Source organism: Hibiscus syriacus, unplaced genomic scaffold (genome assembly GCF_006381635.1).
Source record: "Hibiscus syriacus cultivar Baekdansim isolate YM2019G1 unplaced genomic scaffold, ASM638163v2 tig00110332_pilon, whole genome shotgun sequence".
Taxonomy (NCBI): Eukaryota; Viridiplantae; Streptophyta; class Magnoliopsida; order Malvales; family Malvaceae; genus Hibiscus; species Hibiscus syriacus.
In genome coordinates this window covers 6,768,558-6,781,968 of record NW_024062688.1, presented here as the reverse complement: position 1 = coordinate 6,781,968, position 13,411 = coordinate 6,768,558, and the positions used below count along the sequence as shown (strand labels likewise).

Sequence of the window (13,411 nt, the reverse complement as noted above, 5' to 3'; positions counted from 1 at the left end):
TCTATATTTGAGTATTTAACAGAGATGATCATGTTTTCTAAATAAATCGGATCGTTTTCAGCATCTATTATCACGATTTTATATCTTAAGGTTATTATATATATATATATATATATATATATAATGGTATGATCCACTTATATAATTTAAAATTAATTTTTTATATTGATTTTGAATGGTTTGATGTGTGAAAATAGACGCTGAAAAGGAGAAGATATGCACTATAAAAAGAAATAAAGAGATAACTTTAACCGTTTATTTTCATTCATTTAACGATCCTAAATTAATGTAAAATAATATTTTTACATTGTGTAAGAGTCTTGTCATATATATATATATATATATATGTGTGTTTTAAGAATTTGGAGTAGACATTATAACAATAGTTACGATAATTATATTAATATACACTAAACACAATGATGTAATTCTTGTCAAGATGAATTTAGATTTAACAATTAAATCATTACGATAAATGATAAACGCAACATGAATATATTAGTGTGTATGAATCGGTTAGTTCAACATTTTAGTCACGAAAATCAAATTGAATCTCAACTAAAACGCTATACAATTGGAAACTTGAACCAATTAGACTGGTTGAAAACCATTGGAAGCGGAACTTTTTTTTCCTGTTTTGGGGTTCTTTGACCCAATTTTCAGCATGAATCCTTTTTAAATCCGCTCAATCCATGAAGTTGTATCACATTTCACCCTATATAGAGCTAAAGATTATAAAATAAAATTAAGGTAAAAACCCTAAAATCAACTTGAATAAGCCATGTATATCAGTTTGGTCATTCTAATTATATCTAAAATCAAGTGAGTCTATTTGAATCATGTATCAACAATACTGATATGATTAATGATTTTAGGTAAAAACCCCAAGATCAAACTTGAATAATCCATCTCATCATTCTTACCGGATGATATTAATTTATTAGTTAAAAAGTTCAAGGGTTCATTCTGTCTTTGAACTAAACCCAAATCAATAAATTGTTCCATACTTTCTAGAAACATCAAATTCTGTCGTCATTTTATTTCGTCAATTTTGGTCTTTAACTAATATTGATTATTATGATACTGATATGATAATTAATAATATTGATCTGACCATCCACATGTGAGAATAATGACGTGATCGGAAAGTAAAATTGAATTTCGTTTTAATCGACTTCAAAGGCGTAACTGAACTTATGGTTTGCCATTCTGTAAATATGATCTTGTGAAGGAGAGCCATAAGATATAATGGAGTAGAAAAGTTTCCGGGGAATTGTGTTTATTGAATAAGTTATGGGTCTAAGCTAATATATTTGGTGTTGAGGTTGTTGATGATGGGATGAATATCATTCCATTCCACCTGAAACATTTTTCAATGTACCCATGAAGAGAAGAAAATGCTGGTTTTGTTTTCTGTAACCTTTTACATTATACAATAGGTTACTTGCTGCTCTTCTTCCTCTTCCCCTCGTCTCTGTTGTTTACATATTTTATACTGTTCCTATTTGCTTCTGATACAATCCACATATTCTTAGAATTGACAAATGCTAAAACCATTTTTTGCTACTTGAAATATTCTACCAATTCTAAAAGTGCTTTGTTATTGTAACATATGTTTCATATGACTAAGAAGTTCTCTGAGATATATAATGGTTCAATGGAATAAGTTGTACTTGAAAATGACTAGTTTTGAGTTTAAAAAAAACGTTAAATATACGATCAATTCAAAGTAGTAAAGCAGCCAGTTATGGCAAATTGATTAAGTTTCAATTTGACCCTGGGTCAAGCACAGGAAGCCTACAATGTAGACTGATTGATTTATCAGTTTGATGCGTACCAGGAATGAAGAACTGAAATATCACGGTCAGACAAGAGCCCTGCAATGCAATCCCGTAAAAAGTACAGTCCGGCTTTGCCAGGTGACACTGGAGGCTCCTAGAAAAGTGCTTTACACTCACTTGAACACGCTGTGCGTCTCCCCTCGAAATTGCCCTCTCTGACCGAGTCTGAGCACTCAGATTCCTATCATCAGAAGGAGCTTCAGCTTGTTCTCCAATAACCAACAATTTACGAAACTCGGCACCGAGCGTGATCAAAGTCGTTGAGATTTGCACATGTAGATCTCCATACTTGCTTATAGAGACATTCAACAAATCCCCAACATGCTTCATCCGTTCCACAAAGTTCTGTAAATGACTCAAGTCTGGAACTTGAACCAGAGTCGGGGGTAGATCTTGTGCCAGATCAAGTGCAGTTTGAAGCTCAAGCACTTCAGCCCTAGACAAAGGTTTCGATATTGGTACATCCTGAACGACAGCAGACTTATAACCCTTGGTTTCAAAGGTAAGAAAAGGCATCGGCTGAGTACAATTGAGGGGCAACTTCTTGACCAACTTAATTTGGAGACGGTTGGCAGTAGGTCCGTTACCAAATTCAGTACAAATGCTTACACTACTCCGAACAGCACGAAGCAAAAGGGATACATCAATCGCAAAAGCAATGCGGTCCTCGTTCTGACTCGAGATGCGATAGTCATCAAAGAGAGCTTGCTTGCGAAACTGTGCAATGCACTGAACCCCATCGCCGTTTAGAAGGTTGTGAAGAAAGATAGCATGGTCTCGGGTAAGAAATAAGTGGCATATCTTGCCCATTTTGTCTAAGGCAGGTAGAAACCTCTTTTCTAAGAGGCCCACTCCATGCTCGGTCAAAAATGCCTTAAACTTCATATCAGCCTTCCACTTGTCTAGCAAAAGGGTTAACTTCGTTAGTATTTTCTTTTAATAACATGGGATGATTATAAGTTAGTATCTGATCATAATTTTTTTAATCATTTACAACACTATGCAGACACAACTGTTCGAACCTAAGATCTCAAGAGGTCCCTTTAATCACCGAGATCACTCAATAGATTCTAGTACCACGTAGTTCAGAAGACACAATCACATAAATACCTTTCAAATTCTATAAATACATTGATAAACAGGAGCGTCCATAAATGGTTATCAATTTATTTGACAATAGTTAAAAACTTATTGCAGAAAATTTTCGATCATAGTTCATAATGAAAGGACTTGAGTAAAGGCATAAACCTGCATCTTTTAAACTAGGGAAGTTTTATCCCGAACCCATTTTATATGGAAAATTAATACCAGCAACTTTCGACGGTAAATAAAATACACAAAATTTTCAGAATTATTCAACGGAGAGCTTAAAAAACTAGAAAAAATAATGAAATGATCAGATAAGAGTCATTTTGTTACTAAGTATAATTCCAACAGAGCTACTGAATTTGAAAGCAATTCTTCAAACTCTTCCCATCTAGACCGCCCTTTAACCTCATGTTTTAATACTTGGTATCTTTTCCTATTGATGCAGAACCCAGGAGAATATGGTTGCAGAAAGAATAAGAATTGATTTCCTTCATTTTCTCAGGAAACAAACGGAAAGATTTGGGGGAGGGAGAGCTTACCTTTTGCGAAATAGAAGATCGCGCCAAGCTTTGTGGAGTGCTTGAAATGCAGGAGGTAAATGAACCAAATGGCAAAGCAATTTAGGTCATACATTCTTAATTTGGTCCAATATTATATTAATATAAAAGATAAAATATATATTTTCCCGTCACTTATTAATTTTTAGCTAGATTTTTAATTTTAATTTATTAATTTTTAAAATTTATTACTGATAAAAATATGAAAAAAAGTATATGTTAGAAATATTTAATAAAAAAATAATTTTTAAAATATTTAATATAATTATAATCATAATCATAATTTAAAATCTTTTATTTTTAAAAAATTTAAGGATAAATTTAATAAGATATAAATAGTATTTATTTAATGAATAAACTACACAAATAATCTTTATTTATTAAATATTGTTTTGTTAAGTTCCACAATTATTGAAAATTATAAAATTATTTTTCCATTATAGCACGTAGTTTTATTAAGTTCATCGATTAAATTATCAATTTAAAGTTAGCCCGGGTCACACACCTGATTTTGGTGGGTGAATATCTTAGAAGAGATTTATGCATTTACAATGACTCAAACTTGAGACATGTTTAAACGGATTCAAACTGCTTGTTACTTGAACCAACTTCGTTGATAATATGATAATTCGTTGGTAATATGATAATTCGTTTCACGATCTATATGTACTTCAAAAACCATAAAATTTATTACAATTTTAATATATCAAGTATTTTCTAACAAATTATCAAATGAAGTAATGTAGTATACATGGATTACCACACAAATTATCACATCAATATTATTAAAATTTTAACAGTTAAATTATTAATTTATCAAAAAAAAATAACAAATCGACTGAAATTTGAAGGTTGAGTGCTAATGTGACAAAAGTGATAAAACGTTAAGATTTAAATTTATTAATATGCAAAAACTATATATATCACGTCATTATATTTAATTAAATTAATGATTATTTAATCAAATTTAAAAACATTAGACCTTATTTGAGTTTATTTGAAAACATAAGATTATTTTTCGACAGTGAAATGTTACACTTTATTTAACCAGGTTTAAAAAGATTAAGCCTCATTTGATATTTTAAAAGTTTAACTTTTATTGAAGTGTTTAGCAAACGCAAGCAAGCATGAAATAATATTGGCTGAAGTGACTGAATCCTAGCACTTGGTTGTTACTAAAAAATGACTGGAAATCTAAGATACAAAATGATATAGGAAAAATAATTAAAATGAAAACATGAGATATCTGTGTGGCTATCGGAAATTATATTTTAAAATTACAAAAATTTAATAAAATTAAAATTAAGGGTAATCTATGTCAAATATCACTCATCTTTAAGCTCGGGCTCGAAAATGCTATCGACGTTTCAATTTAGCCAATTTTAACACGGACGTTTATGTTTCACTGCAATTTTGCCACTCCGCCGTTAATCCGTTAACGGGACAATGACATGGCATCCTCATCAAAACGACGTCGTTTTGTTGATGAAAAATATGTTTTTCATGAGATTCGAACCGTAGACCTTTAAAATCTAAATCTAAATACCCAACCACCGAGCTAACTTAAGAACTTGGTATAACCTTAACAAAACTATTATAAATGGCATCGCTACCACCGTCACCCTCATTATCTTCCTCATTATCTTCTCTTAAGAACTTCACTTTGGTTACACTGATATCACCACCGACTACAAAGAAATCAATAGAGGCTTCATGCGCCGATATCAAATTCTCCAACGAATTCACCGGTCACCAAAAAGTCGAAGGTGTACAGAGTGTTAGTTATATATATGAGAGGCCGAGTCCCATATCTGTTCTTGAGCCGATATTCGCAGATGATGTTATCAGCCCCGCTAGCTTCAGATCTATTTTTGGTAGACATGAGAAATCCTTTTATTTTTCCTTTTTCATGTTATGCATTTGTATTTAACTTTGTTGTGATACAATCCGGATAATGTCGATTTTTGCACTGATCTTCAAGTGAAACATCCATACAATCGCTAAGAATTTGATTCGAAGAACATGGTTCATCAGCAAATCACAGTGGTAGTTTTAAAACTTGCATGCATGATAAGGAATCAATATTTGAGCACATAAAGGATGTGTTGCAAGCCTCGAGTTTCGACTGGGATGAACTCTACTTTAGGTCGCTTTCTTCGGACCAGTTTCTCGACCCTCTGTTGCTTGATGAGGTAGAATACTTACCCAACCAACTTTGTCATGACAAGAAACTGCTCTTCGACTGCATTAACGAAGTTCTCATCGAGGTTTGTTCGTACTATTTTGGTTCCCCCGACATGTCATTCGTTAAAACGAATATTCATCCTCTTCAGAACTTGAAAAATACCATTAAAGAGATTCAACAAAGAGTTTATTGGCATGTGCTCCCATTGCCGCTACCTCATACTTTATACCAGGTAGTTAGAAAAGACTTGGCCAAAACAGGAACATGGATGGATCTTTTATATCAGTGTAATCAAAGTGAAGTTCTTAAGAGAAGATAACGAGGGTGACGGTGGTAGCGATGCCATTTGTAATAGTTTTGTTAAGGGTATACTAAGTTCTTAAGTTAGCTTGGTGGTTAGGTATTTAGATTTGGATTCTAAAGGTCTACAGTTCGAATCCCATGAAAAACATATTTTTCATCAACAAAACGACATCGTTTTGAGCTTTTTGAGCATCAAAACGGTAGTGCCAAAACAACATCGTTTTAATAAGGGTGCCATGTCATTTCCGTCACGGAAAAAAGATGTCATGTCATCATCCCGTTAACGGATTAACGGCGGAGTGGAAAAATTGCAGTGAAACATAAACATTCGTGCTAAAATTAGCAAAATTGAAACGTCGATGACATTTTCAAGCCCGAGCTTAAAGATGAGCGATATTTGCCATAGATTACCCTAAAATTAAAAATAAAGATTTAATTGAATTAATGTTTAGACTTTTAAGGACCTACATTACCATTGTCGCAAAAAGTTCCTCCCCAGCATGCTTTAATTGTCATGTCCTTAGTTCTTTTTCTCCAGCAAAATTCTCTAGATAATGCAGTAAAAGGAAAAAAAATCGAATCATGGGATGATGGAATATGTATTTCCCAATTAAGGTATTTGCTATAATATAAAAAAAAGTAGGAACACACGTTTTTTTTAAAACGTCTCAATTATCTAACGACCTCTAAAAGATATCTAAACAATTTAACGACTTCTGAATTTTACAACTCATCAAATTATATATAACAATGAAGAAGATGTGTGTCTTCCATATGTCTTTTCCAAAGACGTCGTTTCTTTCGTGCGTCTTTCCAAATACACTATGTGCTTTTCGTATCTTCTTATATAGTAACAAACGCCCTAGGTAAAAAAAAATCTCCAACACCCTATTTAAGATATTATTCTTCCTAATACATTATATGAAAATTTTTACCCTTTCTCACCTTATAATATACAATTTGAAGGAAAAAATAATGGATGAATTTATCTCATGGAATTAGGATGACAAACTCATATAGTGAATTTCGCATCACATTTGGTCCAATTGGGGCGGAGATAGGTATACGTTTAGTGGGTAGTAAGCGAATGTGGATGTAAAAAGTGATACTCGTCGTGGATAGTGGGTAAGTGATGGGTTTGAGACCACATCTGCCCACCCACTATGTAACATCCTCCATGCCGTTAGTGATTAATTTGTAAAGTTTCAGCATTTGGTGATTTAAGTAGAATGATGGAAGAGTTCAATGACTTATTTGAGTTATTTTGTGTAGGATTGAATTATAAAGAATGAAGATTAGAAGGACAAAATGGTCTTTTTATAGCAATATAATTTTGGGGTTAGTATTATATTAAGCACGTGGAAAAGTAGGAAATTAAAACAAGCTTCCAGAGTCATCTTCTTCTTTCTTCTTCTTCATACGTGAGACCCAAGCTAAGGTAAGATTTTCTTGTTAGTGAATTTCTTGATGAATTTATGGTTGATTCATGACCATTATGCAATAGTTAAGCTTAAAGGAAGTTTAAATTGTTTTAAAACCTCAAGAGGAGAAGTATATGAAGAATTAAAGAAAGGAAGTAGAAAAGTGAAATCTTATATTAGAGTTCATAATAAGAATTGGAAGTGAGATTTGACTTGTCATCAAGTTAATTAAGGGATATGAAGTGTTAGAATTGGAATTAGAACACCTTGAAAATTTAGTGTGATTCTTGAATGCCATGTAAATGATGGAATTTTGGGTTTAAAGAAGTGATTATGGAATAGAAATGAGTTTAAATATGTGTATGGAAGTTAGGAATATTAAAGGAAGTAAAATATGAAGGTTTAAACTGAAATGAAGTGAATTTCGAGCTCAAAATAGGATTTCTGGGCTAGGGGAATCGATACCCATTCAAGGGGAATCGATACCCCCTCAAACGAATATGAATTTCCAGAACGCTAGAGGGGAATCAATACCCCCAGAGGGGAACCGATTCCCCCATAATAAAAAAAGAAAAGAAAAGAAAGAAGAGAGACTAAACTATCAATTCCTTAAATTGGTAGGCTATTAGAGGTTAATTTCAAGACTTAGGCATCTGATAATCATCTTGAAAATTTTGCTTATGTAGATATTGAGCCTAATCGAGTTCCGAAACCATCGACAAGTAGGATCAATCGAGGGAAAAACAAAGAAATCTAGGTGAGTGCATATGCATAGCATGAATATGTATTTTATTCAGTTCTAGACTTGTGATAAGTCTAGATTCAATATTTTGATACATGATCGTAGTTCATATGATGATATATGACATGAATCCATACCATATGCATTATGGGACATGAATATGAAAGAAAAGTTATATGAGTTATATGATAAAGGTATGGAAATAATATGTCTACGTGATATGAATTAGATAAATTGTGAAAGCCCATGTTATGTAAATGAGAACTATAGGTATAGTTGGCATGCCAAGGGTAGAGGGTCTATGTGGTCCTTCGGGACATATATGTATTCTTTGGAACATGTGTGAAGTCTGGTGAGACACATACTTGATCCTTGGCATATGTATATGATTCTTAAGGAATGATATGTGGTCCTTCGGAACATATATGTATTCTTTGGAACATGTGTGAGGTCTGGTGAGACACATACTTGATCCTTGGTATATGTATATGATTCTTAAGGAATGATATGTGGTCCTTCGGGATATATATGTATTCTTTGGAACTTGTGTGAGGTCTGGTGAAACACATACTTGATCCTTGGCATATGTATATGATTCTTAAGGAATGATATGTGGTCCTTCGGGACATATATGTATTCTTTGGAACATGTGTGATGTCTGGTGAGACACATACTTGATCCTTGGTATATGTATATGATTCTTAAGGAATGATATGTGGTCCTTCGGGACATATATGTATTCTTTGGAACATGTGTGAGGTCTGGTGAGACACATACTTGATCCTTGGCATATGTATATGATTCTTAAGGAATGATATGTGGTCCTTATGGACATTATTATATGGCACTACGGTGCAATTCTACGCGGCACTCCGGTGTAATTCTACGTGGCACTTAGGTGCAATTATATGAGCTGTGGTGACAGCATAGTGCACAACCTCACAATACTCACATACCTTAGGTTCTCTGTATGGTACCATGGGCTAATGAACTTACTAAGGCGAACTTATGAATGTGAATTTGATAAGTATATGTGTAAGAAACATGGTTTTGGTTATTGCATTATTTACATACATCTTATTACTGCAACCCATCTCATTTTGGCAATTACTTTATATTTATTGATATTATTATTATATTATTGCCTCACTAAGTCGATGACTTAGCGTGTGAGTGTTTCACACGTAGGATCTGATAAAGTAGACGATCGAGGTTAAGCAACTGGACAACATTACTCCTGCAACTATCAAATCAGAAGCAACTTAATCAGTAGGTCATTTTGTTATGAAAATGGATGTTGGTATGTAATTAAAGAGTTAAGTTGTGTTTGCTCTGAATATTTTGATAAACTTATATTACCATATGTATATAATTGTATTTTTCGTAATATAAGTTCAAGTATTTTACTATTATTTGTAATGAGTTGTGTTTTAAAAGTCAATGTAATATCTCTGACTCGTATCCGGGTTAGGATACGAGCTGGGGGTGTTACACACTAACTGCCGACCATATAAATTTGGGATCATTATGAATTTAAGTATAATTCAGAGATTATTTTATAAATCTTAAGATTTAATAGGACATGATGATAGATGCATCACAAGACTCACATCAAATGAAGATGGACTAACACTTCCAATTGATCCACATGGTCAAGCATTGGAAAAAAATACCAAAATAGCAGTAGCCTTGCGACGACCTTTTGAATAGGATCTTGGTGTTATTTGGTTAACATGTCTTCTAAATATATGACCGATTGTCTCTTATCTTTCTAACAGTTCTTGAATAACATCAATATGATATCGAGAACTCAAGATACACTCATTTTAGTGAAGATAACGTATGTATAAATTCCTATACGGATTTAGTATGAGATTTTGTAAATATTACAGACTTTCAATATTTTTATTGATTATTTGTAAATTTAATATAGGATGATGCATTATCCTTTAAGATTATATTTGTTATTTTATTAGGAATTAAGATCAAGTTAAAATATTATTCTTAGTTTGTTATTATCTTATTAGAGATTATAATTAAACAATGTTTATTTTATTACTATTTTATTTATTAGTTGCTTATGACTTTTAAAACCCCTCTCCTGTATAAAGGAGGTTTTATTCATTATTATAAATCAGATTTCATTGATTAATAATGCAACGATAGTTCATTTTTGCAAGTGTTGATTGTCTTGTGTCTTCAAAGAATTCTTCATCATTAAGTTCTTTCAAGTTCTTATTGAAAGAGATATTTACACTCCGAATTGTCTCTTCATTGCGATTATGAGGGATTGTTAGAGTCGATTATCGAGTTTGCCTAGTCAATTGCAATTAGGAGGTTCGTAGAACATTTATCCTTCATATTTATCATCATCGCCATTTGATATGGAAGCGGTGGCGGGTTAATGAACGTTGCTCTTGTTGAAGAATCAAACCTAGAAAAGATCTAAGACTCGATGAAGAACAATAAGGGATGAATGCGGAAGGTGGTTGAAATAGATAGGGTTCTTTAGGGTTTCTTTTTGGTGCTAAAAACAAGATAAGAAATAAGATTAAAATAAGATAAAGAAAAGATAAAGGAATTGCAAATAAAATAAGATAACCAAGAAATCAAAAGATCTCCCTTATGAAGGTGAACGGTAAAGATGATTGATGACGTGGATGGATATGTGGAAAATCGATGGATAATGTCCTATCGAGCCCTCCTGTTCATAATGAAAAGGCAAACACGATAATATGGCTCTAATCAACCCTCTTAGTCGCGATGAAAAGGTAAATTGGAGTGTGAAGATTAATCTCCCTCACAAGAACTTGAAAGAACTCAAGGAGAAGAAGCTTCGAAGGCACAAGACAATCAGCACTTGCAAAAACGAACTCTCGTTGTATTATTGATCAAAGAAATCTTGTATTACAAAGTTTAATGAAGCCTCCTTTATATAGGGGCTGAGTTCTAAAGGTCCTAAATAACTAATGAATAAAATAATAATAAACTAAACATATCTTAACTTTAATTCCTAATAAAATAATAATAACTAAAGATAATACTTTTAACCCAACCTTAATTCCTAATAAAATAATAAATCTAATCCTAAAAGATAATGCATCATCCTATATTAAGTTATATTACAAATAATCAATAAAAATATTGAAAATTCGTAATATTTACAAAATCTCGTATTAATCCCGTATAGGATTTTCTGCATGCACCGTCTTCAATAAAATAACCATATCTTGAGTTCCTGATATCAGATTGATGCGATTCAAGAACCGTTGGAAAGATAAGAGACAAAAAGTCGTATCTCCAGAAGACATATTGACTAAATAATATCAAGATCCCATTCAAAAAGTCGTAGTAAGTCTGCTTCTGTTCTGATCTTCTTTTCCAATGCTTGGACGAATGGATCATTTGGAAGAGTTATTATTTCTTCCTTTGATGTGAGCCTTGTGATGCATGTATCATCCTCCCTTTCATCAAAAATATTCGACCACGAATCTGAAACATTAAAGGGAGTAACATTAGAATCGTTTAATGATTCATTCACATTATACTTATCGAATAGATATGCTTTGAATCTTCGAGACTTTGTTCTTCTAATAGGTTCGAGTAGAAACATTTGTCCAAAGAAGCATGTATTATGGACTCTGGTGCATGTATCATTCCCCCACTCCTCAAAAGGATTCGTCCTCGAATATGAAAATCCAAGAGAAAGAGATTTAGATGTGTTGAAAGAAAAACTTGTGAAACATTTACCAGGATCAATGTGATGTGTATTTATGCGTTTTAGTCGAGGTTTATTCTTTGTAGGAACTGATTTCTTGAAGTCTTGAAATCCTCTTTTGCATACAAGTCTTGTAATCTGATGTTTCAGTTAAAATTCAACATGGCACCGGCCACTGTTAGCTTTATGTATGATTATTTCAGATAATTTCTCCATGGTTTTATTTGTGTGTGGCGAGAATGAGTGTTTAAAAACCATGTTAACTGGTTTGTTAAAGTAATCCCTTAAGTCTCCTAAGCGGGGTTCATGAATTAATGATTCTCAGGAGGAGCTTTGTGGACTGTAGAACCTGTTTAGTTGGCAAGGAAACTCATATACAAGATAAAGCTCATTAAAAGCACTTTTAAAAGTATGGGTAGAAATATCAAAAATATCCGAGTTATCGTGATATAAATCTTTGATATGTTCAATTCTTGGAATAGTAGTATGAGTTTGATAGGTAAGAGTATACCTTCGTGGTAGTGTATCGTCTACTGTGTTTTTCTTACCTCGGTATGTTACGTACTTAATGGAGTTGTGTTTAGTATGGATGACAACTTCACGAGCCTTACCTTGTAAGAAGGGGAAGAAGTATGTTACAATGTCATTAAAATGAGTAATAAAATACTTACCTTTGGACTCTCGTAAATCATGACTCTTCATTGATATAGCATAATGATTAGGGCTTTCAGGTGGTAACCCGTCAGGAGGGTCACCTAGCACATTCGACAACTCTTGGCGATAGAAGATGGTGTGGGCCAGTCTCGTGTTGCTTTTACTTTCTCATCATTTACAAGGATTCCCTGTGCATGAACTATAAAGCATGTGGAGTTGTTCAAGTCATGTTTCATCATTAAGATGACGTTACGACTAAGGCTTTCATGGATGTAGCCTTTTTGTAACAAATTTAACTCTTTGGTTTCTTCGAGATTGTATGTTTGACGAGGTATGATGGAATCTTGAATTAGATTGGTTTAGTGTTGTTTTCCTTTTTCCAGTGGTAATCCGTCAGGTAGATCACCTAATTCTTCTGGAAAATCCTGTAATAAAGATGAAAACACACTAGGCAAATCCTTGTTAATGTTAGAAATCGAAACAATTGATTCTCTAAAGCGAACAAGGATGGAAGGTTGTTTGTAAAGAAGGTTCTCTCTCAATTCTTTTGTGCTCACACATAGATTTTGAGTTACTCTTTTCTTCTCACAATTAGGTTCACTCACCTCCCATGGGTCATTATTCTTTTGGCTTTTGTAACTAGTGACCTCTTTTTCTTTTGCCTCTTTCTCAGCTTTTTCTTTTTTTTGCTTTCCCTACCTCCTCACAAATTATCATTTGATCTTTAGGGGCTGGAAGTGTGTCATTCTTTGCTGGTCGTTCTTTCTCCTTGTCAGGTTTGTCATCTTTTAGCTTTTTTAGAGAAGATGGAGCAGAAGACGAGGAAAGATTTGAAGGATTACCTTGGTAAGAGGATGAAGTACTTTGGTAATGTTCTCGGAATCTCCTTTGGATTTGTACT

The 13,411-nt window shown here is 33.1% G+C and overlaps 1 protein-coding gene across 3 annotated transcripts; it reads right to left on the bottom strand.

Moving 5' to 3' along the window:
* Positions 1–1,747: 1,747 nt before the first annotated feature.
* LOC120119852 lies at positions 1,748–3,547 on the bottom strand. Of its 3 annotated transcripts, XM_039139656.1 has the most exons (3): positions 3,470–3,529; positions 3,270–3,363; positions 1,748–2,743 (listed from the first exon to the last, which is right to left on the bottom strand). In XM_039139656.1, the coding sequence occupies exon 3, from the start codon at positions 2,724–2,726 to the stop codon at positions 1,767–1,769; it is 960 nt and encodes a 319-aa protein (XP_038995587.1). In that variant the 5' UTR covers positions 2,727–2,743; positions 3,270–3,363; positions 3,470–3,529; the 3' UTR covers positions 1,748–1,766. The 3 variants fall into 3 exon arrangements, with proteins under 3 accessions (XP_038995587.1, XP_038995586.1, XP_038995588.1); XM_039139655.1 differs by lacking the exon at positions 3,270–3,363 and having other exon boundaries at positions 3,470–3,547; XM_039139657.1 differs by lacking the exons at positions 3,270–3,363; positions 3,470–3,529 and adding an exon at positions 2,922–2,981 and having other exon boundaries at positions 1,748–2,774.
* Between the last annotated feature and the right edge of the window lie 9,864 nt (positions 3,548–13,411).